This window comes from Ascidia mentula, chromosome 9, assembly GCF_947561715.1.
Source record: "Ascidia mentula chromosome 9, kaAscMent1.1, whole genome shotgun sequence".
Lineage (NCBI taxonomy): Eukaryota > Metazoa > Chordata > Ascidiacea > Phlebobranchia > Ascidiidae > Ascidia > Ascidia mentula.
Genome location: NC_138574.1, coordinates 7,375,245 through 7,402,694, shown reverse-complemented (window position 1 = coordinate 7,402,694; position 27,450 = coordinate 7,375,245). Strand labels below are relative to the sequence as shown.

General features: G+C 35.8%; 2 protein-coding genes across 2 annotated transcripts; both read right to left on the bottom strand.

The window, feature by feature from the left end:
- Positions 1-2,061: 2,061 nt before the first annotated feature.
- LOC145914484 (uncharacterized) lies at positions 2,062-5,861 on the bottom strand. The gene is made up of 6 exons (XM_083002309.1): positions 5,270-5,861; positions 4,143-4,317; positions 3,868-4,070; positions 2,943-3,100; positions 2,605-2,839; positions 2,062-2,528 (listed from the first exon to the last, which is right to left on the bottom strand). The coding sequence occupies exons 1-6, from the start codon at positions 5,859-5,861 to the stop codon at positions 2,062-2,064; spliced, it is 1,830 nt and encodes a 609-aa protein (XP_082858435.1).
- A 1,658-nt stretch (positions 5,862-7,519) lies between these two features.
- Positions 7,520-24,624, bottom strand: LOC145913446 (uncharacterized). The gene is made up of 31 exons (XM_083001099.1): positions 24,411-24,624; positions 23,328-23,442; positions 21,561-21,725; positions 21,402-21,475; positions 20,955-21,083; positions 20,109-20,318; positions 18,502-18,640; positions 18,236-18,424; positions 18,119-18,173; positions 17,037-17,110; positions 16,882-16,980; positions 16,323-16,424; positions 15,913-16,101; positions 15,237-15,428; positions 13,298-13,435; positions 13,072-13,239; positions 12,871-13,013; positions 12,651-12,814; positions 12,295-12,404; positions 11,604-11,707; positions 11,015-11,114; positions 10,792-10,908; positions 10,560-10,703; positions 9,913-10,017; positions 9,764-9,853; positions 9,180-9,317; positions 8,948-9,127; positions 8,789-8,888; positions 8,584-8,722; positions 8,414-8,518; positions 7,520-8,352 (listed from the first exon to the last, which is right to left on the bottom strand). The coding sequence occupies exons 1-31, from the start codon at positions 24,503-24,505 to the stop codon at positions 8,322-8,324; spliced, it is 3,903 nt and encodes a 1,300-aa protein (XP_082857225.1). The 5' UTR covers positions 24,506-24,624; the 3' UTR covers positions 7,520-8,321.
- Between the last annotated feature and the right edge of the window lie 2,826 nt (positions 24,625-27,450).

The following is a 27,450-nucleotide window of genomic DNA, read 5'->3' as shown; positions in this document are numbered from 1 at the left end:
GATTGTCTGTCACGACCTTGTTGTCAGGAATTTCTTTGGCGTAGCCTTTGGATATGTACATCTGCATAGTGTCTACATATCCTTTTTGCAGAACGTCGTTGTTGAACAATCGTCAAGGAACTTTTCCACCATCTGGCGGCTGGGGGGCAACTTCTCGATTCCAGGTCTCCAGCGTAAAGGGAGCTCAAAATGTCCATCTAGATGCTTTACCGATACCTTTGTCATGTCATATGCCATTCGATCTTTCCTTGATGTGGGTATGTTGAAAACTAATGTCCCGTCGCGAAAGTCGCTCTCTTCCACAAATACTATACCTGCTGTCGGAACATTACCTGTGCAGCCTTCAGGTCATGGACATTTGCTTCGCTTCTTGCAGAGCAACTAAGTGCGGGGCCAATGAGCACAAGGCGTCCCTGGTTCAGCACTTATACACTGGAAGGCTGCGGGAACGTTGGCTCCGGTTAGTATCGTCACAGTTCCTCCTTCCAAACGAAGCAGGGGCAAGTCTTTGAGGTTAGAGAACTCAGCAAGCTTTTTCGCATCAGGGATTCTATTCGTGACACGTGAATGTTGTCGATGGATAGCACTTCCTACAATAACGGTTCTCCCTCATGAAGCGTTTGTTTATTTAAAAAGCTTGTTTAATATTATTGTTGAGGTTTGAACTGCTTGCTGGCCCCTGTAATTTGATTATAATCCCAATCAGTTAGCTGTATTACAATTAAGCCTCTTTTAATCGACGACAAACTTATGTAACAATTACGTTTTACTTTTCTGCTAAGACCACATTAAACACTGGTTCCTCGATTGATCGTACCCACGCGAAAAGGCCTAAACCAATCATTTAAGTACTTCAAAGTTTTTGAGTCGTAGCGTAAAATCACTAACCTTATCCAATCCCTTGTGGCATCGGTGGAAAGGTTTATCCCAAGTATAATTGGCGTCAAATATAATGGCGATTTCCGTCGCATTTTCACCATATGAAACTTAAATCTATCGAAAGACATGTCCAATGTGACAAAGCGAGTTAAAAACGTACAGTGCCCGTTTCTTATTTTTGATCTGACGCCATGAATACTTTAGCGCAAATGTGTAGGCCTACATATGTGTGAAACAAAAGAATGCACAAACTTGGCGTTTGGCTTAAAATTTTAACTTACGACCAAGCGTAGCTGAAACCCCATCTGTCGTGCATCCGACAAGTAAAGCACAATAAACTTTCATGATAAAACACGGACTGAACCTAAAACAACCAAGAGGTACACACATACAACCGGGAATGCTGTACTACCTGTTCGAAAACACTGCTCTAGAAAATTATTAATATATTAGGTATACGAGTCGGATACTCTAGAGTCTAGACCGATGCTGCCATTGTGGCCAGGCTAACAAGGGTTCAAATCCCGGTGTGGTGAAAATTTGTTTCGTTTTTTATCAAAGGAAATTTCACCAGACAATTTGTCAATTTTGGAGCCCGTTTCAGAGTGAAGTTCGGCACTAAACAGAGATGCCTTCGCAGAAAGTTTCAGTCATTATTCCATAAATAAAGAATATTTATTTTTTACTGGTGTTATTTTACAATTGCACTGATTCAAAATTTTCACTTTTTTTAAACGTTTTTATCTTAAAAATCAGATTTAAAGTTTAATAAAAAACAAAGAAGCTAAAGTAATTTTTAATACCACCAGGATCATCTTTTTCGCCACTGATTGGATTCCAAGCAATTTTTATTTTTTCATGTAACGCAGAAAGTTTATATGTTTTCTGCAACGCAAAATCTTAAATGATGTTTAAATGCTTTTCTTTCAATCATACAGTTTGTTTTCTGGTTGACTTTATTTTTCGGTCAAATTTTATGACAACCCTGCCTGCAGCTAAGATACGTCTAACGGCGTCCAAAACCAGAAACAAGCTCAAGAACTCTTTGGAGGACATTAGTTCATAAAGATTTGTTTATACATAATGAAAAATGAAAGTACACAAACTATGGAATGAATAGGAAGGGATTGAAGGGAACAATTTGCACGATCAACAACAGTGGAGGAAAGTTGCAATAACCAACTACTGAAAGTTTTGGACATGTTCAAGATCACCAAACCAGGAACAGGGACTCGATGAAGCATCGCTAAGTTGCGACTGAGCGCAACTTTTGGAGCTAATTTCGTCCGCTACGAAACTTTTTGCTTCATTTTTTTCAGAAATGTTCAAACCATTGGTGGATGAAAAACAAAACAAACCTTCATTTTCACTCATTTTAAAATACTCTTTTTCAGTTAGACTTTCTTTGGTTTGGTTGTTGTTCAGCGTTTGAGTTGATTCGAGGCAAGGTTTAGTTTGTTTTAGTTCACCCAACGAAGTCTTCTCTTGCAAATTGCCTTGATGAGAAAAGATACAATGGTTTATTTGAAGATCCGTATTTTTCAAGTAGCATCCATTTCCTAAGGAACGCGGACGATCAGCATTGAACTCCCCGTCATTTGTATACTGACATACAGGACTTGGTAACTTCGGGACAGTGTTAAAGACATCTAAAACCAAAACAAACAATAAAATACAATTTGGCATCCGAAAGTATAAAAATATTTCATGTTATATTAGTTTAACCTTGATTAGGCACACCGTAACTGCGGTTCTCATTTTTTTTGTGGGCGCCACTTAAAATCGCATTGGTTGATGTTTGTCTTTTTGTGGGCAAATGGGGGTTCCTTTGTGAGTTCATGGCACTTGAGTTGGTCAGAAAGTTGATCTGGCTATCATCTCGGAAATAATCGCCCCATCTTTGTCTATTGTTGTCCTTTTTTAAACGCTTTTCCTTAGCCCTTCGATTTTGAAACCAAACCTACAAAATAAAACAAATGCGATGCATTTCAGAAAACTTTAAATTAGCGAGGTACGACATGTTGCTTTATATATTTTTAATCGACGACATACTATTTTCCTACCTGAACAACCCTCATATCCAATCCTGTTTCAGAGCTTAATTGCTCTCTTACGTGCCGAGCAGGTTTAGGACTTTGATTGTAAGCCAATTTGAGCGTTTCCAATTGTTTTGCTGTTATAGTAGTGCGGGGTCTTTTCAAGCCGCTGTCAACATCCAAATCTTTAAAACACAAAAGTAAGTAAATCTAATAATGGCACGAGTTTTGGGAACAGCTCGCAAAAGATGATGTTACAAGTTTAATTACGTTGTTTTTTATCCCAGACAATGCCTTCAATGCCCTAATTAGTTTAGTACATTTTTAAACAAGTTGTAAGTTGCGGGGATAATTTGGCAGTTATACAGAGCGTCCGGTTTCCGCTATTTACTGTACACCGGGATTGCAGAATTTGTGGCGGAGGTCCACTACCCCTCAACAACAATTAAGTGACAAAACTCTGCAGTTAAATGCAGTGATTAAAAAAAGATACACAAAATAGAGAACAGGAAAAATAAACTGTGTACGTTTAATGTTTACTCGTTGGATATACAATCACAAGTTATAATACTGGCTGACTGGTCGCAGTCCCACTAAACGTTTTGCACCATATGGTTGCGAAATAAGTCAAGCGTGTAAGATGCTCTATTTCTTGGGCGTTTAATCGCTAACCGCTATCGATTCATGGATCAAAGCTGTTGAGTGCTAAATCGTTCAACGCAGTGTTTCTCAACAGCCAATGGTCAAATCCGGATAAGCAGCGCGAATTATTGATTGACCGCATAGTCCACAACTACACCGTTGGGAAATAAGCGATTGGAAGAGGTGGTCAATCAAGGTCAAAAGCCGCAACATGAAGTAAACTTCGTTGTAATGTTGTAAATACATTTTCAAAATACATTTTAGTTAGTCAGTGAGTTGCAAAAAAAATAATGTCTCTTTTCTATCTTACCTCTTGTTTTCGCTTGCTCGTAATCTTTTTTGCATACAAGGCGATTATCATCAAGAAGGTAAAATTGGTCGCCGGTGCCTAACTCCTGTTCACACATAAAGCATTGAAAACATTCTAAATGATATACATTGTTCTGGGCTCGGCGCACAATTTCGGTTGGTGGAATTCCCTGGTCACACGCGGCACATTTTGTTCCGTGTTGCCTAAATAAATATTTCTGAAATTACCTGTTTATAATTGTTTTGAAGCGGTACGCCAAGTAAGCAACACGTTACCTGAAAAAGTCATCTTTGCAATACACTACATTTCCTCGGGAAAAGCATTTGTCAGTCAATTGGCATCCGCATTCCACGCACTTAAGGCAACTTGCATGCCATGGTTTTTCCTGAACTTTCAAAATGTAACGGTCGAAGATGTGTGAGTCGCATCCCGTACACTTTTGTATTTCCGCTGCAAGAAAATTAGAATGAGCAACGAAAGTGAATCATCTCTACACACGTCTTCCACTTACAAAGAAAACACATAACATCCAGTACTTCATTACTAGAGATTATAGCACTACTTTGTTGTATACACTTAATATGCTCCACAGTGTTCAACTGTTGACGCGGCTGTTTACAAGTTCTATCACTTAAAAATGAAACGATTCTCATTTTTTCCAAAATGCACACGCGAATATTTGCATCAATGTTCAGTTAAACACAGAAACCATAAATTTGAGATCGGTAATGCAATTCAAAAATAATTATTTGCTATCCACATACCAGATACTTAAACCCAGTGGTGTGTAAGGTCAAAAAGTAAAAAGAAAAGGAGCGGAAGTAAATTGTCTTTGTAATCATTCGCGTCAACCGGATGCCTTTGAACTACATTTAGTCGCGATCTCTTTTATCGGAGATTTAAGTGTATCAAAGTCCTGTTTCGTCTGTATATCATTTGTAGCAACGACAGGATATAAACATCGATGTGCAAGCACGATCTCCGCAATAACTGACATTTGCAAACATCCTTCATGTTTTAAAATACTGGTTTATAAAATATTTATAAAATAAGGTCTTACTTATGTACGAGCCACCACAGGCAAATCGCTAACGGTTGTTCAAAGACATATATTTTTCACACTATGTACTAATAAATAATAAATGTAATGTCACTTTTGCAAATTTAAACACGTGTGTGCACAGCAATCGGAGGTCATTAGAAGTTTTTTAGTCATAAAAGAAAAATATCTATATATGTTAAAACCATATTTTTCAAAAAGTTTTCACTCCAAATTAGGTTAATACTGGGCGATAGTCAATTCAAGATCATCATACAAGTGATTTTTTCCAAATATACAGCTCTAACCTAATTTAAATTTTTATGACGCTTGTTGGCATGGTAGAACAAGGTTACTATTTACCTTTATCGTCAAAGCTTGACTCATTTGAAAAGAGGGAAAGCAATGCATCATTGCTTACGTTGTTGGAATCGGTGCTCGACGAAAACGACTCATCAAATTTCTTTTTGTTGCCAAAATTTGTGTGCGGAGAACCAATGCCGGAATCATTGAGCCCAATGTGCGTATTTTCCAGAAAACTACCATCGCTGAATTTTTTTGTGCGGTTGGGCGAAGCAGGTTGGTTTAAGCATGCTACGTTTACTGTTTCTGGCTGGTCGTGTCCTGTGCTAAAGGAGGGGAAGGATCTGGAAAAATCAAATTCGACCAACGATTCGCTGTCGTCGTCCCCATCAAATACTACACCATCATCTCCGTCCTCAAACGCAAGTTCATCTTCCGATTCGGCAAGATATCTGTCTAGAGGTTGCTGAAAATTTCTTTTGTCATTTGAATATAAAGAAAGAGTATTATTGGACGCAGTTTCATATTTATCTGATCGTGCAGCGCATGATGGCCCTGCATCATTATGTTCTGGTGTATTTTCCTTTAAATAGTTTTCCGATTGAAAATTTGTTTTTGTGCAGTTTGCAGCAATAGACAGGTGACTTCTCATGTCCAATTTTTTGCAATCATTTATAAACAACATTCACTCTGACCTTTTAAAGCTCATATGCTGTAAACAAAACAAAATGGCGTAAAGTGATACGCTTTAAAGTTTAAAGCACGCGTGTTGCTATCATGAATCAAAAAAATACTGCACTTTTGGAGACGTGTATCAGTTGCTTGATATACTGACCTTGTTACATAAAGCTCGTTTGCTGAAAAATACAAGCAACGTATTGCAGTAGGCAATTTACAACTGATGTATCTTATTTGATACCATACACAACATCAAAATTGTAAATCGCATCACGTACAAGATAAATTTAATTTAAACGCCTGACAAACGATAAACCACGTCTTCTGGCAGCAGACACTTTCCGACTTTAAAGGGGCCAAACAAACTATTCCATTATTCATCGTTAACCACGCATAGAAGTCGTTTTGGTAATTTTTTTCGACTTGAATTTTCAATCACAAACTGGGCATCTATTACATTATTTATTCTTCAAACAGATATCCATCAGCAAGATTTTTCTGTGCACACGATGTTTTTGGTGCACTTTATAGAAATTAGTGGTGGTACTTTGGAACGCAATCTAACCTAATTTTATTTCAGTAACTATATTAATGCATCTCAGATTTTTTATATTTAACTGTCCCATAGTTTATGGTTGTAGCGGTTTAACACGGCCTGTGGCTGTGTTTGCTGTATACCTATACTGTTACTAGCAATACTTGTCCTTTCATAGTTAATTTGATGCAACACATATAATTTTCCTAAAAACTGTTCGGAACTGATATGCATAAACTTCTATGTAAACGAATGCACCATCGTGGACGCAAAGAAAAAGCACGCGCAAACCATTTCTTTGAAGCTCTGACCGAGAAAAAACAATGCCTTTAAGTCGTTCGATGTCCGCCATCTGTTTCACTTTCCTCACCGATCATCTGCCCACCAAGACCTTGCTAGACCATAGCACGGCCTGGTTCTCTTTCTGTTACTTGTTGTGTTATTATTTTTACATGTTTTCTACAATATACATGCACAACAGCAAGGAACACTTTCGTCTTACAGGAACAGGTTGACTGAAACCAACAAGCAATTGTCATTGCGGGGGACTTATTGCGAGGAATGATATCATCGACCTCAAAACAACAAAAAGGACTATGCCAATTAAATAAGCAGAAAATGTAAATAGTTGTTTAAAACGACACGTAACTTTTGTCATCTGTTAATATTTGCGCATAATTATAAGATGAGGCTGTTCATGTGAACTGTTCGAAGGGCCCCACAACAGATTTTATCTGCGCTTTGTCCCTTTCCAGCACTGACCTTGTTTAAGTGGCACAATTGGTTGTCTTTCCACGCGAAACATGCATGGTCAATTAAGGTGCCATCGATAGCAAGCTGTCTATACCGATCCGTGATGCTTTTTCGTTTCGTTTTGGCAGTAATTTCTGTTGAACCTTTTGTACGTTTTAGAATATAGGCCTATTATGATTTATAGGTTTTAGAATACAGGTAGGTACATTAAACCTATACACGGATCTCGTTTAGGACGTTTAACTGGCAATCATTGGTTACAACTAGTCAGCAAAGAAATTAAATAAAGTCACAAAAGCAATCCTGAACGCTGTTAATTCAAGACATGTAGAGCGATGTAATACATAAAGTGGTGTATTCGACAGAGCAGTGCAAACACACAAAAAAACAATTGAACGATCCATTTGGTTTGTTTAGTCAGCCAGCGCAATATATTAAGTCTATCAGTTAAAAAGTTTTATTTGACTCGCAGTACACGATAAATATCGCAAGACGCTACCGCTGTGTCACGTTCAAGTGTCAGTAAAAGAGCTGAATACAGTGCACACGGCAAATCCAGCCAAGCAGCTTGGCCAAAACTTCCCCTTTCTGGCGACAGTCGGGTACACGACATAACTTCTGTAACGCAGACCCGAAAGCACCAATGGTCAATTTCTTGGTCCAGAGTGCTTTCCACCTTATTTCCGGGGTTATGTACCAATTTGGTTCCCAACGGACTTTCTGTAACTGCTTAGTGATAACAAAGAGGGGTGGGGAGGTCTACTTAGCTAGCAAGACCGTCGTTGATCAACGCAAGCCACACGGATGACCTTCGGGCGAAGCAATGAAGACAGTGAACAACAACAAAAATTTACAGCTTGTCCGATTGCGTGGCATATAATAAATATCCATGACCAAAATGATTCTGCAACCTAACTGAACGTGGCGCTTTAGTTTATCTTATTTGATTTTCTGATTACCGTAACGAAAACTTAGCGTATTGGAAAGATGCAAACCTCTAGAGGTTTAAAATTTTGTGTTGTTAATTTTTGAACAGAACAGGGAGGTTTATTAAATTGCAAAATGAGACATAATAATATCATGCCATTGTCCTTTTTATTCATTCCACAAGAATCGTCTGCTCTCTTGCGGCATATTTTCGGCACTCTAGTTTGACTCCAAGTGATCAGTAAAAACCCTTTCGAGGCAAAACAGTTTGTAAAAAAATAAAACATGACAACAATTGAAGAAAAGCGAACCTGAACTGCAAAGAATGCTCCTCGTTTTGTGTGGGCGAAGACGTTGCAAAAAACAATTCATCCTCCAAACTTTTATTAGCATTGGTCACAGTTATAGGCACAAAACTAAAAAAATAGCATTTGAAGGTATATTTACCCAAGTGAAAAATGCAATCAAATAAAAAAAAAACCTTCCAGCAAGAGACGCCACTTCAGAATCTAATTCCGCGTACAGTGAAGTTGTGTTTGCAGAGTGATGCAAACTCGTTTTTCCAATAATATCTCTGCTCAAAGCAACTTCGTTGACTGGGCGTTCTTGTTCATTTAAAACTTAAAAAAAGGCTGTATATAACACATAAAACCACAACATGGTAACACATAAAACTACAAACAAACCTTGTTTCATCTTTGGGGCTATACTGGATGTATTGCTTCCTAAGGGTGAAGCTCCATTTAGTTGATGCATATTCACATGACTTAATAGCCTATTGGGGTCCTGGTAATAAATAAAATTAGAATAGTATTTAGTACGTTAAAGCAACGCTTAACCACTACCTTTAAGACTAAAGACGTGTTTATCACGTCTTTACATACAGCTGAGTGTTGTTCTTGTTCCGCAATACATTTTTTCAACGTACTACATTTTTCAGGTTCTGATTGAACAGCACTTTGGTCATTGACTAGTCGTGTTACACGTTTGGTTAGTTCCAAGTTTTCATTTTTCAACCCATCCACCTTAAAGAAACTTAAAATAAAAAACGAACTTGTAATGTTTCAACAGCAAAACCTCCAGATCATATTTTCGCTGTAGGTTTCGTGTGTTGTTTCTCGCCTTCTCTAAATCTTTGAGAAGTTTTTCTTGAGTAATTGTTTTACTTGTTGCATTTTCCGAGAGCAACAGAGAAAGCTGACTAATTCGTTGGTCCTGTACAAATGCAAAACCAAAATAAAAAGGTTAATTGGACAACTGCAACAAACGCTTTCTTCTTTTTGAACCAAACTTTTATAATTCCAAACGTTGTTGGGAACATTGAGCTTTCCAGGACGTATTCGTGTTACTGATGACATTCAAACATACACAAGCAACACGCCACACCCCGAAGAGCACAACGTTATAATTTTAAATGGAAGCTGAGTGGAAACGCTCTTCGTATATATAATGCATCGACGGCAAACTGGTACCTGTTGCGACATGTGTACCTAACCTGATCACAACAAGTCAAACATCCTGTGACACGATTCCACTAGGATCTTCAGCTTGTCGTATTCATGATGGTCTTGTAAATCGGTTTTAACTACAGTGCTCTTATTCATTAATGTGAGCATATGACAAATTCTTCTCACAAACAAAATGAGTCTTTGTTCACTTACTTTAGCCGCGCCATGTTTAGTAAGTTTGTCTATATGTAAGCACAACTGTTCGATCTGTTTGCGATAAAGTTCGACATTCTGACGGCACTCCTGCGGACAAACATCATATTGTGGTGTCTTTTGCGCCAGATGGCCGACATGCATCTTACCGTGTAGGCTTTAAATTCTACTTGCCCTTTCTCCGTTATTTGTTTGGTGAGTTTCTCACATTGTTCGTTAATCTTTTCTTTTGCTGCTTTTTCCTCTTTACAAGCCTGTAAATGTTACAAAGTTTTTAGGCTTTCGAAAACATACTTGAAAAAGATTCAGTAATTTTTTTGAACATTATTTATTGTGTTGTCGGCATGCCCAAACCCGAATAATAAATAAATAAATAATATCAACACCACAAAGAAGATTTCTATGGAGTACTAACCTATGCCAGGATTAGCAACTAGCCTATAGTTAAGTCAAATACTTCAATGTTACAAAAATAAATCTGCCATGGTTATTTTAGATCTACTGTAATCGAGTGCTGTTTTGGCAGGTAAAAACATTCAAGGGATATACATTAGTACAGTACGTAAAATGACCATATTTAAATAAGTTAATGAAACAAACTTCTCGCCATCGCTGTGAGTGTATTTTTTTGATGTGCCAAACTACAATGACACACATGATATAATACCACCCAGACAAACGCTTGCAATATGCAATAAATTGGCAAACATTAGCACAAACCATTCAAAACAACTTCGTTGCCGAAACAGATAATTAAGCTGCGGTATAAGCTGATATCAAACTTAATACGTCACACCTTTTCAGCATCGTGCAAAAGTCTTTCAGATTTTCGCTGTTCGGTTTTGAAGTTGTCAACTCTGCGTTTCTCATCGTATAACAGGTTATTCAGTTCATTTATCTCATCTCGCATATTGCAAACCCGCTCATCGAATTCGGAGACCTTTCACACAAAATGCTTTGACATCTTTCTTCAAAAATCGCAATCTTGACGTTTTCATGTTTAAAATGTTTACATCTATCGAACTTACTTGTTTATTGCGCTCATTTAACTCCGATTGTGTCTTTTGCAGACGAGTAAACAAATCCCAATGACATCTCTCCGAGTTGCCTTCGAGTTCACGTACTTGTACCTCAATCGCTGACACCTAAATGTACCACAGGTACGAACGTTAATGCACGAGAAAAACTGCTGACAAAGACTAGGCGAGTTTTTTTTAATAGTCAGCAAGTTTCCAGTCGAGGTGTTCCAACCTGCTCAGTCCTTTGCCGCAATTGCAACTGTCTCTCTTCAAGTTTGTTTTCGAGTCTTGTAACATATTCCGTTTTGTCTTTTTGTTCAATTTCCGAAAGACTGTAAGAAAGGTAAAATAACAGTTCGATTCAATACCGGGCAAAATACTTTGGCGGAAGGTAGGACCGTGTCTTTGCTTCAAACATGAAACGAAACTTTTGTAACTTCACTCAAGCGAACGATGCGCCGGGCGTTCAAAATCAAACAAAGCACAACTGATTCACTGCAGAATGTAACAACACGCGGAAAAGTAACATACGGTTGTGTGGAAACTGATTTAAACAATTTATCAAAGTGAGTTTCCTTTTCCGTTACACGCAGCAGCTGTTACAATATTTCCACTTTTAAAAAACGAGGCCTTTTTTGAGATGAAACCTTTTTGAATCATTTTCAAATAAACCCGGAAAACAAAAACATGCCAGAACAACTGGTACTGTGACACTGCTTTATCCCATACACAATAGTCTAAAAGCAAATATAAAACAACTGACAAAGTATGCTTTCATAAAAACTTTCAAAATTAATTCTGGTGATTGTGTTCCAACCAACCTTAAATCTTCATGCAGCTGCTTAATTACCAGTTGTTTTTGCTCAATATCTTGTTTGTATGAATCAATTGATTGAAGAAGTAGTTTATTGTTTTCTTCTATATTCTAGTAAAATCAGGCATTATGCACTTTTAAAACTATTACTGTAATTTTAAAATCTCTTTAGTGAAGGCACACACAGTGTACCCACTCTGCTTTGTGTGCATGTGGCAAATGTAAGTTTTTAGCACATGCGACTTATAAAGAAAACCCTGGTAAATTTCTTAAAAAACACTGTTATATTTAGGTTTTTTGCTGCTCAAAAAGGACAGTCTGGCGCCAAAAAATTGGGCTCACCATTTGTGGACCCCTGATCTACGTAAACAACATGGCTAAATTACAAATATGGTAAATTTTTGACTGATGTTAAACTTTTACTAACAGGCACACAAAGAACTAGTTTTATCCCTTTTGGAGTGAACTCAAATATATCCAGAACCACAAAACCTAATTTGGCAGGGAATGTTTGACCCTTTATTGGACACAAAAAAAATAAGCATACCTTTATCTTATTCAAAACATACTGGCACAAGCTCACCATAATCATTAAATGTTGATTATTAATTTACACTATGTTTTTTTTTGTAAACTTTCTGTCTTTAAGGAGCCAAAACAGATGATCTGTGGGTTGCCAACCTGTGGTTTAGACCTACTTGAAAATTGCCTTTTAAAATTTTCAAGTCTTCATCCTTTTTTAAATGGATTTCATTCACTTTCTTCAGGTCACGTTTTGACATATCCAGCTCTTCTTTTGATTTAGCAACTGGAAAAAAGAAAGAAACAATGTGGCTTTCAAATTTACTGACTTTTGCAATGTGTGCCTCCCTCTTGCATACAATGCCATACATAATCAAAAGAGAAATTTGGAATTAGTGAATAAATTATAGGACAAATAGTTTAATAAACTTTCTATTATGTCAACACTATACCAAAACCCTAATGGACTTCATGACAATGAAAGAAGGGTCTAATGTAGAACCCTATTTCTTCTGAACACTATATTTCAAACCTTCTTCTATTTTTTTGTCCAGTTTCATTTTCATTTCTTTCCATTCAAATTGGAATTTCTGCAAACTTTGTTTCAAATGTAAATTTTCTTCATTTAGTTCTTTTTGGTTTTCTTCAACAGAAGATAGTTGACATTTGCTTACAGAAAATTCATCTTCAATTTTACTAAAACCGAAGTTATATAAGAAAAGAATCACATAAAAAGTGACCGAAACACTAACCGTAATGTACTGTTGAGATTCTCATACTCTTGCTTTTTTTGTTCCAACTCATGATAAGCAAGATGCAATTTGTCCTGCATTTCTTGAATAGTACTTTTACTTTTTGCTCCAGCTTTCAGCAACTGTTGTTCCAATATGGAAACCTTAACAAAGTATGTTTTTGAAGAATATTATAAAAACAGAATACATTCTTTCGATTACCTGTGCCTGAAGATTGGTTTCACAACCATGGAGTTCATCAATATTAACTGCAGCAGTTTCCAAAATTTTTTCATTTTTTATGTGTTCCTTTTGTAAAGCCAAAAGTTGAGCAGAAATTTGAAAGTTCAATGACTCCTTCAAGTTAATTTCAGTCTGCAATTCTTCAATCTTTTGTAAAGTAAATAATTTGTTCCACTGCACCAAGAAAATAATTATTAAGACAGACCTGTAAATTTTTTTCAGAAATCAGATTTTCAAAATTAATTTGGGATGTATAAAGTTGTTGAACATGAGTTTCAACATCTTGTTTACACTTAATCAGTGATTCTTCAAGTTGTTGGACTTCCTCTGAGCTTGACTGAACCTGACAACACATTAAAATGTCAATGAAACAGGCCCATTTACATCACTCACAAAGGATCATTTGGTCAAACATATTTGTATATCAACATCTAATCTGGTAAGCTGCAGACAGGGTGTATACACGCACTGTCTGTTGTTTGGTACTCAGTAAGGGTACCCTGCAGTTCGACGTTAACCAAAAGGTACCACAAAGTGTAGATTAGTGTACCTGCTAGTGTAAAAGCTAGCACAATGCCAGTCAACAGCTCCACTGGTGAGACCTTACAGGTCGAAACAGTGAGTGTACACACCCTGTCTGCAGCTTTCCAATAATATAATTTTTTTGCACATATATTGCAATGGTGTTTTTGCTTTTTGCACTATCGGTTACCAAGCAGATCCATTTGGCCATAGTGCGCTCCACACAGTGGTTCGTCGTGTCTGTTGTTCGGTACTCAGTATAGGGTACCCCGCAGTTCGACTTTGACCGAAAGGTACCACAAAGTGGAGATTAGTGTGCCTGCTAGTGTAAAAGCTAGCACAGTGCCACTCAACAGCTGCACTGATGAGACCTTACAGGTTGAAACATATCCTACTGCATCCATATTTGGGTTTTAAAACAATGGCTTGGCACATGTTTTTTTTAAACATACCCCTTCAACACACTGTAATAAAGTTAATGATTCTCTGTTAAAAATTTGTCACACTTCCTGTTTGATCACAATACACAGTAAATTATCAATGGTTGCAGCATTGCAATATCTCTGTACATTAACCACAAACAGCTAAAAATTATCAAACACAGGGAAAACTCTATACATTTACACCAATAACTAAAACCAATCTTCTTGGATTAAAAAAATTTTCACATTTGTGATCTAATGAATATTGAGCAGTAAAACTTTGTGGACAGGCTTTTTGTGATAGATTGTTGCATTACAAACCGGGACAAACTAATCATTGCAAAGTAACTGTTGGTCACTTTTTCGTCTACCTTTAATTTCATCATTTGTGTCAAACAAATTATGGTGCTCATAGCCACTAGAAACAAAGCAAACAACCTTCAGAGATGGTTCAACCCAAAAACACAAGGAACGACAAAGGATTTTCCAATTTAACTTTTAAATCAGATCTATCCCAAATTTTTGTTTCTCATAAGACTGTTTGGTGATTCCGATATTTCATCAAAGTGTTGTATCTTAACTACACTACTTTTAAATTTTTTTATGATGCAATAAAAACTTCCAACATTAAAACCACAGCTTATATCGTAATCTCTTTATATAAAATATGTACAAATTCTACTATTTACTCTCCAATAAAATGAGCTTGGAATAAAAAAAAAACATTTTGTAGTAACTGGAAGACCTTTGAAGTATACCTCAAGCCCGTGTCTAACCCCAGTATGCTTCACAATTATAACAGAAAACAGGAAGAACATAAATAACTTTTGTGTATAAGCTGCAGACAGATGGCCACTGTTTCGACCTAAAAGGTCTCATCAGTGCAGCTGGTTTGGCTCTTATTGGCTCCACATGCTCATAAATAACTTTATTAAGAATACTTCTCTTTGCGTTGCACAACATGTGTAGTTGAGTTAAAACGAAATATTTTGACAAAAGTTTGCCATTTATGTGATTTATATATTCACAGAACCCTAAAGCAGACTTTTAAATTGTCTTTAAATTCTAAATTTTTCACTTTAGACTGTCATAAGCCCAGGGCCATTATAAGAAAGGAATATAAAAGGAATAATCTTAAAAATTTGAAGACTAAACACTAAAACAGAATAATACAAATTAGTTGTGAAAATTCACTTTAACCTTTATGCGTAAACTGTCAAGTGCTTCATCATGTACTTTATTGCTTTTTTCCTCTTGTATTTTCAGAAGTTTAGTTTCTTCTTGAAAAAATTGCAAAGACTGATTACCATCTTGCAAACTTTTAGTAAGTCTGACGACTTGCTCTTCTAATGATGAAATTGTGGCTTTGTTTCGATGTTGTTCCTTTTGTAACTTAACAAAAACATCTACAGTCACATAAAATGTTTCAACTTGAAAAAGTATGATACTATGATTACACAACAAAAGTTCAAACCATAGGTTATTCACATAACAATTTAATTTGGTAGCATCCAAACTATTGGGAATACCAGGAATTTTGTTACACTCTGCTTTCTGACATTATTAAATTTTAAATACTTTTTTTGCAGAAAGTCTTCTTCTGAACCATGTTTGCTGTGTTTAAGTTATTCAATTCCAACAAATATTTATCATATTGACCTTTCTTTGTTATTATTTTATAGCAATAGAAATTACTTGGACATGTAATAGTCCAGTGCTACATGCAGATACACCAACTTAGTTGCTTGTTAGCAGCCATTCTTAATAAAAAATAAATCAAAAGTTTTATTGGAGGGTTTGTAGCTTGGTCTTTTGTTGGTCTAGACTGTTTGGGTTATATGTACATACTGATTGTAACCAAGGATATATCTTTTACCTCGTCAATCTGAATTTCCAATACATTTTTATCACTTTCAAAATCTGATTTAAGCTGTTTGAGATGATTCCTATACTCCTGATCCTTCATGGACACATACTCAATTTGGTCATTTGAAACTTTTTCCTTGTCATGTAAGAGACCGTAAACATGATCTAACTTCGTTAAAGAAGCTGAAATTTTCAGATCCTACACACAAGTTCTCAGACAATAAATATTTGTAATTGTAAGCTATAAATAACATACACATTATGAAATTATGTGTTCTAAATGTTGTAAAACCAATTATGACCCAACCATGTCATTCTTGTAAAGAAAATTTATCTGTTGGTAACTTTTTTTGCCACTATGTTGACTGGTTAACCGAAATAAAACAAGTTTGCTCAAAGAAAATCATCTGTCATTCTTACTTTATTTGTAACACATTCCTTGAGAGATGAAATTTCGGTCTCCAGGCCACTAATGTTCTTTTTTAACTCAAAATTCTCCTCAACCAATGTGGCACATTCAATCTAAACAATTAAAATTGTTGGTAAAATGGCAATGTTAAGATATTCACCAAAAAGAAAATAGCTAAACTTAATACAGACAAAACACATTGCACAGAAGATTTTTTGTAAAACCTGTGCATCTATCTCTACAGGGTTTTTATTGAAAAATCCTATATCAGAAAAGTATACCAACAAAATTATCAATTAAAATACTATAAAACTAAACAAAAAGCTCACTAAAGATGAACTCCAATCTGTTATTACTGACCATGTTATTATAACAAAACACATTAAATTTCAACAAAATCTTTCAAATTCTAAAACTATGCAGAAATTGTCATTTTTTAAAGAATTGATAACTGCATTAACAAGTAAATTTTTGACATTTTAAAAAATTGTAATTAGATAGGCAACTGCATCAATAAAAGGGTTTGTAACATCCTATTTAGGCTAGTGTGAATAAAAAAGTTTATGTTACTTGTTTTTCAGTAACACAGGTTGTTCTGTCTTGCAGTCTCTGTTCAAGGCTCCTTGATTCTAGTTTTGACTTGGACACCAAACTTTCGAGATCAATAATCTACAAAAGTGTAAGTAACAAAATGACAACAATGCCTAATCCATTAGCATACATACTTGATTTGATAACATGTTTTTTTCATCCTCCAAAGCTGCTATTTTGACAGAAAAAACACATTGCTCCTTATTCTCTGAAACAAAACAGATAACCTATGTAAACAACAGTTTATTACAAAGAGAAGTTGGGACAGGTGAGCTTGGAAAGTTGTTACTGATTTATATTGTAGTGCACTGGTCGGTCAAGTTTGTTTAAAAACTGCTATGTGATATGCTGTACTTTACATAGAAGCATACATTGCATTTTCTTCACTGAAAACACTTCACACAACTAAAGAAAAAGCCACCAAAATCTTCAGGTTGGATGTATTTATTAGGGATATGCTGGGCTTCATACAAATATTTGGATTCAGCTGAATAGTAAGTATATTTCAAAATTCTTTCGATTTCGAATGACTGCCAATCCTAATTTAAAAGCTATTTAAGTTTAAAAAAACTTTGCTGTGAATTGCATTGTTGCCGGAATTTATGCATGGAAATGGGATAGTACCAAACAATTACATCATTATAAAAATATAAATAATTTTACATCACTACTGCAAGAATAAATACAAAGGTGCATGTGATTTTTTGGGGGCAAAAAATGTTACATTACATTGTTATAAAATTTAATACAATCCGGTTTTGGCTACATGTATTCAGATTCAAGCTCATTTCTATGCTGGCACATTCCTAGTATTTATGTGCCTTCTGAATCTATTATTTTTAAGGTTTGATGTAGTTCGAAAACAAAATGTATTTTTTTACACTAGAGGAGAAAAAATTCTAGTTTGATGTATATATTATTTACTTTGCAGAACTTGTACCACCAAAACTGAGGTTTTTTTAATTATTTAGTTTCCGTTTGTTAATTTTCAAATCGTAAAACCTTTTACAATTGGAATTTCAAATATTAAAACGAGTAGTTAAACATAAAAAATACCTTCAGGGTAAAATGAAAAGCCAAAACAAAGTGATAGCAAAATCACTCACTGTGCCCAAAAAGTTACCACACATTTCTGATAATTTTTTTTTATCTGAGTTTACTTTTAAGCACTACTGTGACTAATACTATAAAGGTTACAAATCATGTAATACAATACCATCAGTATTACATCCTGTGCTCAATGCTGTTTTTCTTGGCTCATTGCAGGTTGCCTAATAATATACAAATATGGTTACTTAAAACAGAGTGTTGTTAAACGAAAATAATCACCTACCTCATTTTTACTTGATAAAGTTGTCACTACATCCTGCAGCCATTGGTTGGTTTCCTTTAGAGACATATTTTCACTCATCATATGATCCACTTTCATTGAATTATCATTTGTCTGTATTTTCAAGCACTTTTGCTCCTCTTTCAGATCAACGCACATTGTTTGAAGTAATTCGTTTTCATAGATTAGTTTCTGTTCATATATTCATGTAAACAGGTGTCAGGAAAACATCTATGAATTTGCCAAATGTGTAGGTGTTACAAACTTACATCTTTTGTTTCACTGCATGTAGATAACTCTTTGATGAGGTTATTAATACGATGTTGTGCTTCTTCCAATGTCAAAACGATATGCTTTTGCTGAGAATCATGTTCCTTTTCAAAAACTTTCAGCTGTTTCTTTGTGTTCCTTAAGTGTATTTTTAAAATATCAATACTTAAGCATATGTATGAACACTAGATTAGTCTAAAGGTTGGTAATGGTGGCTATATACATTATAATTTTTTTTTATACAATGGTGTGCAATGGTTGGTAATATTTGGTATTGGTAATACTGAAACTTTTTATTTTAAGTGCAGGCATTTTATGCTCATTTGTTATTTTTCACAGTTTTTTGCAAGCTGCATCATTATTAACAAATGATGGGAATATCAAACAGTTATTTCTTGTGAAGGTAACACATTATTTCCATACTTATAATTTAAAAAAATAATTTTTATTTAAACGCTTTATACAAAATAAATTAAAATATTTCATATTTTAAAAGGAACATTGTATTACTTTTTATATAACAAAAACAAAAATAACAATAAAATACAAATATTTGTTTAAGTATGAGTTATTCAACATTTATGTTAATTGCCTCATAATTAGTTGAACATGGCATTTGAAATAGAAAACCAGGCAAAACATTTAAGACATGATGGGTACATAGGTGTATCCAGGATTTTTTAAAGGAGGGTCAAAAATTTTTTTCTCCAACTTTTCTGTGTAAACTAAGGTTAATTGTGGCCGAGAATCGCAAAATACGAACGCCACGAATCATCACATAAACGGGGACTTCCTGGCTTGCACAATTGCGTAACACTGTGGAACACTCGATGCAAGTTTTTGCGGTAGTGCTTGCACCGTAGTTTTCTTAGTACTACTTTGAAAGAAAGGCTTGAATTTATTCGTAACCAAAAGGTATCAAATGTGGGCTTATGTTATCAAGAAAACATACAAGTAAAAACTATTTTCCAAGCACTGGCCTTATATTCTTATATGCAGCTTTGCGAGAGCTAACAGTTGTTTTCAACGTGCGCAATATTGACAACGTGTTTGACAAGTAAACTAATTGTTTTTACACACAAGTAAACCGCTTGCCATTACAACAACGTGACCACAAAAACGACATTTCATCCTTAGACTGATGAAAAATAACACTTGTTTCATAACAATGCAACATGTTTTTGAAACAATGCCGAATGCAAACACGATGCGGTTTTCAAGTCAATGTTAAAGAAAATATCTAGTTTTCACAGGGATTTGGACAAAAAAATGCAGTGGCGTTTGTTCAGCTATCAAAACAGACCAAAATATTAAACAAAAGGGGGGGAGGGTCCGGACCCCTCGGACCACCCCTGGATGGGTATAACCATGTTTTTACATAAGTTTACAGCCGTAGTCAAAAATAAACAAAGCATATAAACCTATATGACACATTTTAGACGTAACAAGCCTTGTATTTCTGGCACAATGAAGATGGTGACATGAAAAAATATGGCTAATGGCCATAGTTGTTGTAGGCTTTACCAAAAGCATTTAAATATATAGAGTAAACATTGAGCAATATTTTATAGGAAGCAATGTAGTTGCTGCTTATCAGGCCATTTACCTTAATTTGAACAAAAGAATCCCATTTTCATTATTGGCATCTTTCAGTTTTTCCAGTAAACTCATATTTTTCTGTTTGAGAGAATCACAATCACTTTGCAAAGTCTTTCTGGTTACATCAAGTTGTCTTTTGATGCTGGAATCTCTCTCTATCCAGTGTTGTGTATTGGTTTCAAGTTGTTGCAAAGCATGATCTCTTTCCTGTTTCAGGCTGGATAACAAACTTATTTTTACATGCAAACCAGATTATCAAAACTGTGACACAAAATTATGAGATGTTTCCACAAAATGTTACAAAAAATATTGATGTTTATTCATATGTTCAACCAAGAAACAAAAAATAAATTGTCATTCGATAATACTGATTGGTTGAGTTTCACAATGACCACAAATAACAACCAGGTATTTAGAATTTACTATGCAGCAATACAAACTTATATTGAGTGATTAAACCATCAAAAAATACATCTATTATTTAAACTGGAGCATCACCAACTTTTTTCACTTCAGTCACAACTTTTAATCATTGTACAATTTATATTTATGGCCTATTGTTTCTTAAACTTAAAACAAGTAAATAGGACGAGATATTTACAAAATAGTAAATATCTACCACTACCAAATTAAAGTACAGCATTTAAGATTGCTGTGTAGCTTGTCACACATAGCAATTACAACGTACTCTTTGGAAATGATTTTTCAATCAATACTTTTAAAACCCTATATTTGAAAAAAAATAGAATAAAATTGCATATTATTTCCATATGCAGCTCGCCAATATTATGGATTTTTTTGCACATATATTTTCATATGCTTTTACAATCCCTGCATACAAAATTGAAAATACCTTCCAACCAGGCTGCTTTTTTCTTGATCTTGCTGCTTTATCTGACTAATGGTAGACTCAAGGTCACATATATATTTATCCTTTGCATAACATAACTTTTCCTTTTTGTCAAGTTCCAATTCATTCATCCTAAAATGTGATTTGAATTTGTGCTAACATTACAACTAATACAAATTAGATTTATAAAATTACATTAAATTAAGGTTCCAAGTTTACACTAGATTTTAAATAAATCCCACGATAAATTCTTGACTTAACCACTTTATTTACATTTAATTCCCAAAACAGGTTATACATCAACAAACAAAATTGTTTGCAGTAACCATTATCTTTCCCTGTGGGCTCCAAGCACACAATTTAAATAACTAAATAACAGCATTCATAGACATACATGATGTTTTAACTTTAAGATTTTTTTTAAAACACATTATCACAAAGGTATTGTACCTAATTTTTCTTTGGCTGGCATTAATTTCATCAAGAAGATATTGTTGCTTTTCGATGTTGATATCTTCAAGCACCTAAATTCATGTTTTGTTGTGTGTGTTTTGGTGGAAATTTTGGCATTAATACCAGAAAAAAATTAACAAGGCATTAATACCAGACCTGACAATCAGGCTCAAATGCTTGTCGCAACCTCAACTCTGAAATTAGTGATTTAAGGTGAATATTTTCTTCTTGGACATTTGATAAAATGTATTTCAACTCTTCATTTTTGGATTCTGTGCCCAAAAGAGTAATTGATGTTGCATTTGACCTTGCTGACACAGGCTGCAAAATATTTACAAAAATGTTTTATAAATGTGTGCATCGCACATTTGTGCTGTGCCAAATGGAACTGAAAGTGATAAAGCTTGCTTAGAAATAAAAAATACAGTAATCCTTGTTTATTTTAGATTTGGTTATCTTGGTCTTCAAGGTATGAATGAATTGTATTTTTTTTTCTGTTTGAAACCTTTTGGAGAATCTGGATCTTTGCCAATTTAAAAAGATCAAAACTTCCAGATTTGTTCTTTTTAAATCCAGATTTGGAGGATATTGCTGCTCTAATCATGGATTTGTATACTAAAACCACTATTTTTGTTCACTGTGTTTTGACAATAATTTATTACAGTTGCATATTTGCTTAACTTTAGTCTACATGGTCTGCAACTAGGCCATCAATCTCTAATGTAACATTGATGGAGCTAAAGCAGCTGAGAAAGAATATTCAGAAATAAGGAAATTTACAAGATACAAGGAAAACAATACTTTTTTAAATGTTTTTCAAAACAAGTCTTAGAAAGTTGACTGTAACGAATTACCAGTGCTTGGCAGCCCCCATTTGAATTCTGCATAGGCTATCTTTTTCTGAGTAATTCTGCTATATGGTAAACTGAGTTTAGATGGCCCCCTTAGGCAAGACAGTCCCTTGAAACATTTTGTTGAATTATTAAATAAATAGCACCTGCCTAAACACTAACTTTTCCCATATTATGTCGTTGTATCATTACGCTGACCTCACGTTGATATATTTCATTTCCAAAAAAAAATATTTTTTTTGTTTTAAATCGTTGATAAATATCAAAAAATTTAAATATCGCTTCTTTCCTCAAGGGGGTCTGTAGGGGGACAAATAAAAATGTCATAAAGTAGCCTAGCACTTCATAAACATTAGTCATGATTTAAAGCAGTGGTTCTTAACATTTTTAACTTGCCGAACCACTAGGATATTCTGCAATCATTCATCCAACCCCAATAACATACACAAAACAGGCAAAATAGCAATAATTAGAATAATTCAAAGCTTGAAATGAAATAAATAGGAACTGAGATCAACTGAACACAATTTTTAACAATGTTTTCATTCGCATAGTTCTTAAAAAAGGGTCATCACCATACTTGGTCAGATATGGTCCCTGTATATCTTAAAATCATATAAAGTGAAGCCACTGGAATGTTTCTATTTTATTGCACCACAGGGTGTAAAAATATGTTTTGGATTTTGCTTTTTCTGGGACTTAATAATATGCCAATTGTTTCATCGGCCATGACTACTAATGATTTTTTTAATACATGCAAGCAAATACTATCTACAAATAGTTGTCATGTTCATTTGTTACATCACCTAGGTAAACCATTTAATGGTTACCATGCCTACTTAACTCACAAAACTAAATACTTTGTTTCTGCAATTAATTGGAAGAAAATATGATTGAAACAAACGGTGATATTTTGTAAATTAATGGACCTCGGTCGAACCTCTGAAACGTTGCCATGAAACCCAGGTTTAGAACCACTAATTTAAAGAGATGTTTTCAGAACTGTAACAATTTGAAGTTGCAAAAACACAGATGTTACCAATTACCTGTTTATTTTCAAGGTTAAACTTACCCGACAAGGGCTGCATTCAACAGTTTTTTTTTTATTGCCAGAGCATCTTTCTGATGGAAAATGTTCATCACAAATATGATCTTCACCAATGACATTGTAATAATATTGATCCTCACTATTTTCATTTAAAATACCATTAATTACTACTTACGAAAATCAAATGCACTACACATGATCATAAAAATACATATATGCATAACATAATATTATGAACTATTAGACATATTCACAACATGACACAGAAATAATTGTGCAAATCTCGGTTTAGCACAGTGGTTGATAATATGCAAAAAAGGTGAGGGATCACATAAAAAGGCTAATTAATTTATTTCTATTAGAGGAGTTTGGAAGCCGTTCCTCTAAATATACCGGGTTGGCCAGGTAATACGGAGCTGACAGGGCTTTTAGGAGCTGACAGGGTTGTAGGTAGTGTTAGTGGTGTTTGCAGTGTAGATAATTAAATAATTTTTGTTTGTCAAGTGAACCCTGCCAACCCGGACCACCCTGCCGAACCGTCATATTTAGAGGTACGCAGAAATCCTGCATTTCCCTGTTAACCCTGTCAACCATGCCGACCCGGACCGCGCTGCCAACCCGGACCACCCTGCCGACCCGGACAAACCTGCCAACCCGGTATATTTAGAGGAACCCGTTTGGAAGTATACTCCTTGGTGTGACCTAAAAATATTACCCATGACTCACGATCCTAATAAAAGCAGTTTCACTGCCAACCTACAACATGCAATTTCACTGCAAATCAGTCTGCGGCAAACATGATGGCCCAAAATGGAGTCTGGCACACTAAAATTTGGTCAAGACCCACCACTGGTCTACCAAAATTAAAATAAAGAAATATTTTTGCCTTGTGGGGATATGCCCAGACTGAAAAAATACTGATAATTATACACCTTTGTGAAAATTTACCAATAATCAGTACAGCTAATGCGTTAACATTCAAAATCATTCTAATTGTCCGCATAAATAATGTTCACCGAAAAAAATCCTTTGGGTAAATTACAAACTTTTCAGTCTGTATATTTCCAATCTAAATCTAGCTAACAGCAAGAAAAACACAAAACTCACTTTTTATTTGCTTCACTTTTCTTTGTGTAACTTTCAAATTCTTCCATTTTTAAATGTTTATTCCTCAATTCTTCAACATTTAAATGGCAATGCATACATGGTTTAAAACAAAAATGCCATGATGCCAACAACACAACACAAAAAAGGTTTTAAGTTTATCGACATTAGCTATGTTCATGAGCTATCTCTGACAATAACAAGGTACAATCTACGCCCCAAATGCTTGCACATTGTGATTGCAATATCAAAAGAACACCATACGGATGTCTGTATGCCAGGCAAGAGAAAGAGTTAGTGTAACGCCTTTTGAATAGAATCAAAAATGTTAAAGCATTGGGTCGATTTATAATTCTTGATTAACTATGTACATGGAACTTTCATCGCACTATTTACAATGTTTGGAGCAACAAACAGTAGTTGGACGGATAGCAAAATCAAAGAAAACCGCCAACACTGTATTTGCATATCGAGATAGAAATCGTTTTAAGGTATGTCGATGACCTAGGAACTCAGTCTGAAAAAGTGGCTTTTCATATTTCCAAATCTTTTTATAATTTGTTTAAATTCGTGGTTTCGAAATCGCTGTCTACTCTTTTACATTTACACCCAGATTTTTTGTCGCAGTCGTTAGTTATACTTCTTCGTCTCCTTTAATACGTAATTATTTTATTGTTTCTACCTTGTCTTTAATATCGCCATATATAGCCTATTCGCGACTCTTTCGACAACAACAGAACAAATCAATGTTTTTGGTTGGAATTAACCTGCTGATCTCAGATCTGCAGAGTCATTCGATTTGAATTACGGCCGTGTAATGTAAACCGCCCTTCACATAAGATTGAGGAAATCAAAATGCGCCCGCAATGGAGCAATTGTATGACAAAGCCGCATGTGGGACAACGCTGCAGCTGGAACCTGCTTTGATAAGACTGCCCTCGTATTTAATCATTAGTGGAGTTTGTGTTTGACAGGGATACTTTACTTAATACAATACAACAACCAAAGGAAGAACGCGTATACCACTTTTCATCACCTACAACAATTCGGTTGGTCGCCTCAAAAAGATCGCAAGAGACCTGCAACCCATTCTTCATCAAGACAAAGCAGCAAGTAAAATTTTTCCACACTAATGAGTAATAGCCTATCGGCACAATCTTAAGAAACTTTCAACTACCTCGACACTGACTGCAACCAAACAACAGTTGGGAACTCGTCCGTGCAAAAGCACCTGGTGTACTCTGTGCAAATTGATTAACCCGGAGAACCACATTACCACTAGTGATAAAAGCAACAAAGTTACACCAAAGGGATCATTCAGTTGCAAATCAACGAAAGTGGTGTACGCAATAACATGTGCACGCTGCCCACAAGCTCTGTACATTGGACAAACTCTGCGAAAGCGAATGATGTCCGACACAATAACACTGAAAAGCCAGTTCAACGAGCCTAGTCACAGCGTGGACGACATACGGTAATGGTACTGCAAAAAGTCAAAGGGAAATCAAGACTAGCAAGGGAGGTGGCCGAGCAACACCACATTAACCGCTTCAACTCCATCAAAGATGGGCTCAACAGAGATTGGGGGTTCATGAGCCATTATCAACACGACGATGCCGCAACACCACGAAGCCAACTAACGACAGCTTATCGTTTACAGTGTCTTCTTTCTTCGACCGCCTTACGCTTGTTTTTTTTGTATTGCATTGTGTTTATTTACACCTGACGAAGCGACGGGAACTCGCGAAAGCTGGTGTAATTTTTGTAATGCAAAAGTCAGTCTTTTACAAAAGAGTGCCCAATCAAGAGAATTTAGTTTATTTAATAGGAATTGCTCTTCTGGCACATAAGTTTCGAGAGTGTTTATTGAAACCAACGTTTCGTCCACCATCCGGCGAGACTTCTTCAGGGTTATGTCACAACGTTGATGCATCAAGCGCATAAACACTAAAAACGCAAGAAAAACGTAAGAAAAACACTGAAAAAAGGGGATCGATAATAATGGCACCGCGTGTATCGTCACGTGACCAGGTGTGTAACGAGGCGTAACAATTACAACTAGTTACTGTAAACAGCTGGAAAGTAGACGTATTGCTCCTTGTCGTTAACACAATGGTTGTTCTTATGAATGTGGAGTGTTTCCAGGAATAGACGTTTTGTGTGGTCTTCGTCCATCTCTAGGACTCGGACCTCGTCAAAGTGAACTCGGTGGCCGAGTGTGGCAGCGTGTTTCGCCAGTGCTGTCCTCTGGCCATTCTTCGCTGCAACGTTCCGGCGATGCTCGTTAAATTGAGTCTGTAACGCTCTTCCGGTTTCACCGATGTATACTCCACCGCAGTCCTTGCACGGAATGTAATACACAACGCCTTTGGGTTGGTCCGTACCCAGGATTTTATGTGGCTTTGTGTAGACCGCAATACCATAGTCCAACATCATACGCCTCAGCGTGTCTGTTAGAACAAGAACGTATGGCAAAACGGTCTTACCGGTAGTTGGCGCTGTTTCTTGTGGCTTGACCGGGGTCTTTCTTCTGAACATCCATGACTCTTGATGAACTCACCTCTTTGTCACGGTCTTCTTATCTGGAAACCAGAGCCTCGGCTCCATCAGCAGAATTTAATGCCCATCTTATATGCTCGCCAAATTTATAGCAAGGATTATTTCCCTTTTGGTTGGGAACAGCCCATATCACGTTAAAAGTCACGTGAATTTGCATCTGAGGTGAGGGACTTGGCAATGGTGGATGATGAGTGCATGGTGTCCTTTGATGTCATGTCTCTTTTCACCAATGTGCCAATATCGGTAGCTGTTACTAATGTCATGGTACGCTTAGAGGAAGACAGTATAACCTTGAGCAACGCACGTTGCTACCATGTGAGGATATCGCAAAAGGGCTGAAATTATGTTTGAACGCCACCTATTTTTCATTTCGCGGTATGTTTTACCAACAGGTGTTTGGTACGGCGATGGGTTCTCCCGTCTCTGTGGTAGTGGCGAATGTAGTGATGGAAACTGTTGGACGCGCCCCGGTTTCTTGGCGCAG

Excerpts from the sequence above, each read along its gene's own strand:
- LOC145913446 (XM_083001099.1), bottom strand. The coding sequence starts at position 24,505 with ATGCATTGCCATTTAAATGTTGAAGAATTGAGGAATAAACATTTAAAA. Across the intron at positions 20,319-20,954 it reads AAAAGCAGCCTGGTTGGAAG|CCTGAAACAGGAAAGAGATC; the intron begins GTATTTTCAATT and ends TTTGTTATCCAG. Across the intron at positions 12,815-12,870 it reads AATCTCAACAGTACATTACG|TAAAATTGAAGATGAATTTT; the intron begins GTTAGTGTTTCG and ends CTTCGGTTTTAG.
- LOC145914484 (XM_083002309.1), bottom strand. The coding sequence starts at position 5,861 with ATGAGAAGTCACCTGTCTATTGCTGCAAACTGCACAAAAACAAATTTT. Across the intron at positions 4,071-4,142 it reads TGCAAAGATGACTTTTTCAG|GCAACACGGAACAAAATGTG; the intron begins GTAACGTGTTGC and ends ATATTTATTTAG. Across the intron at positions 2,840-2,942 it reads TGGATATGAGGGTTGTTCAG|GTTTGGTTTCAAAATCGAAG; the intron begins GTAGGAAAATAG and ends TTTATTTTGTAG.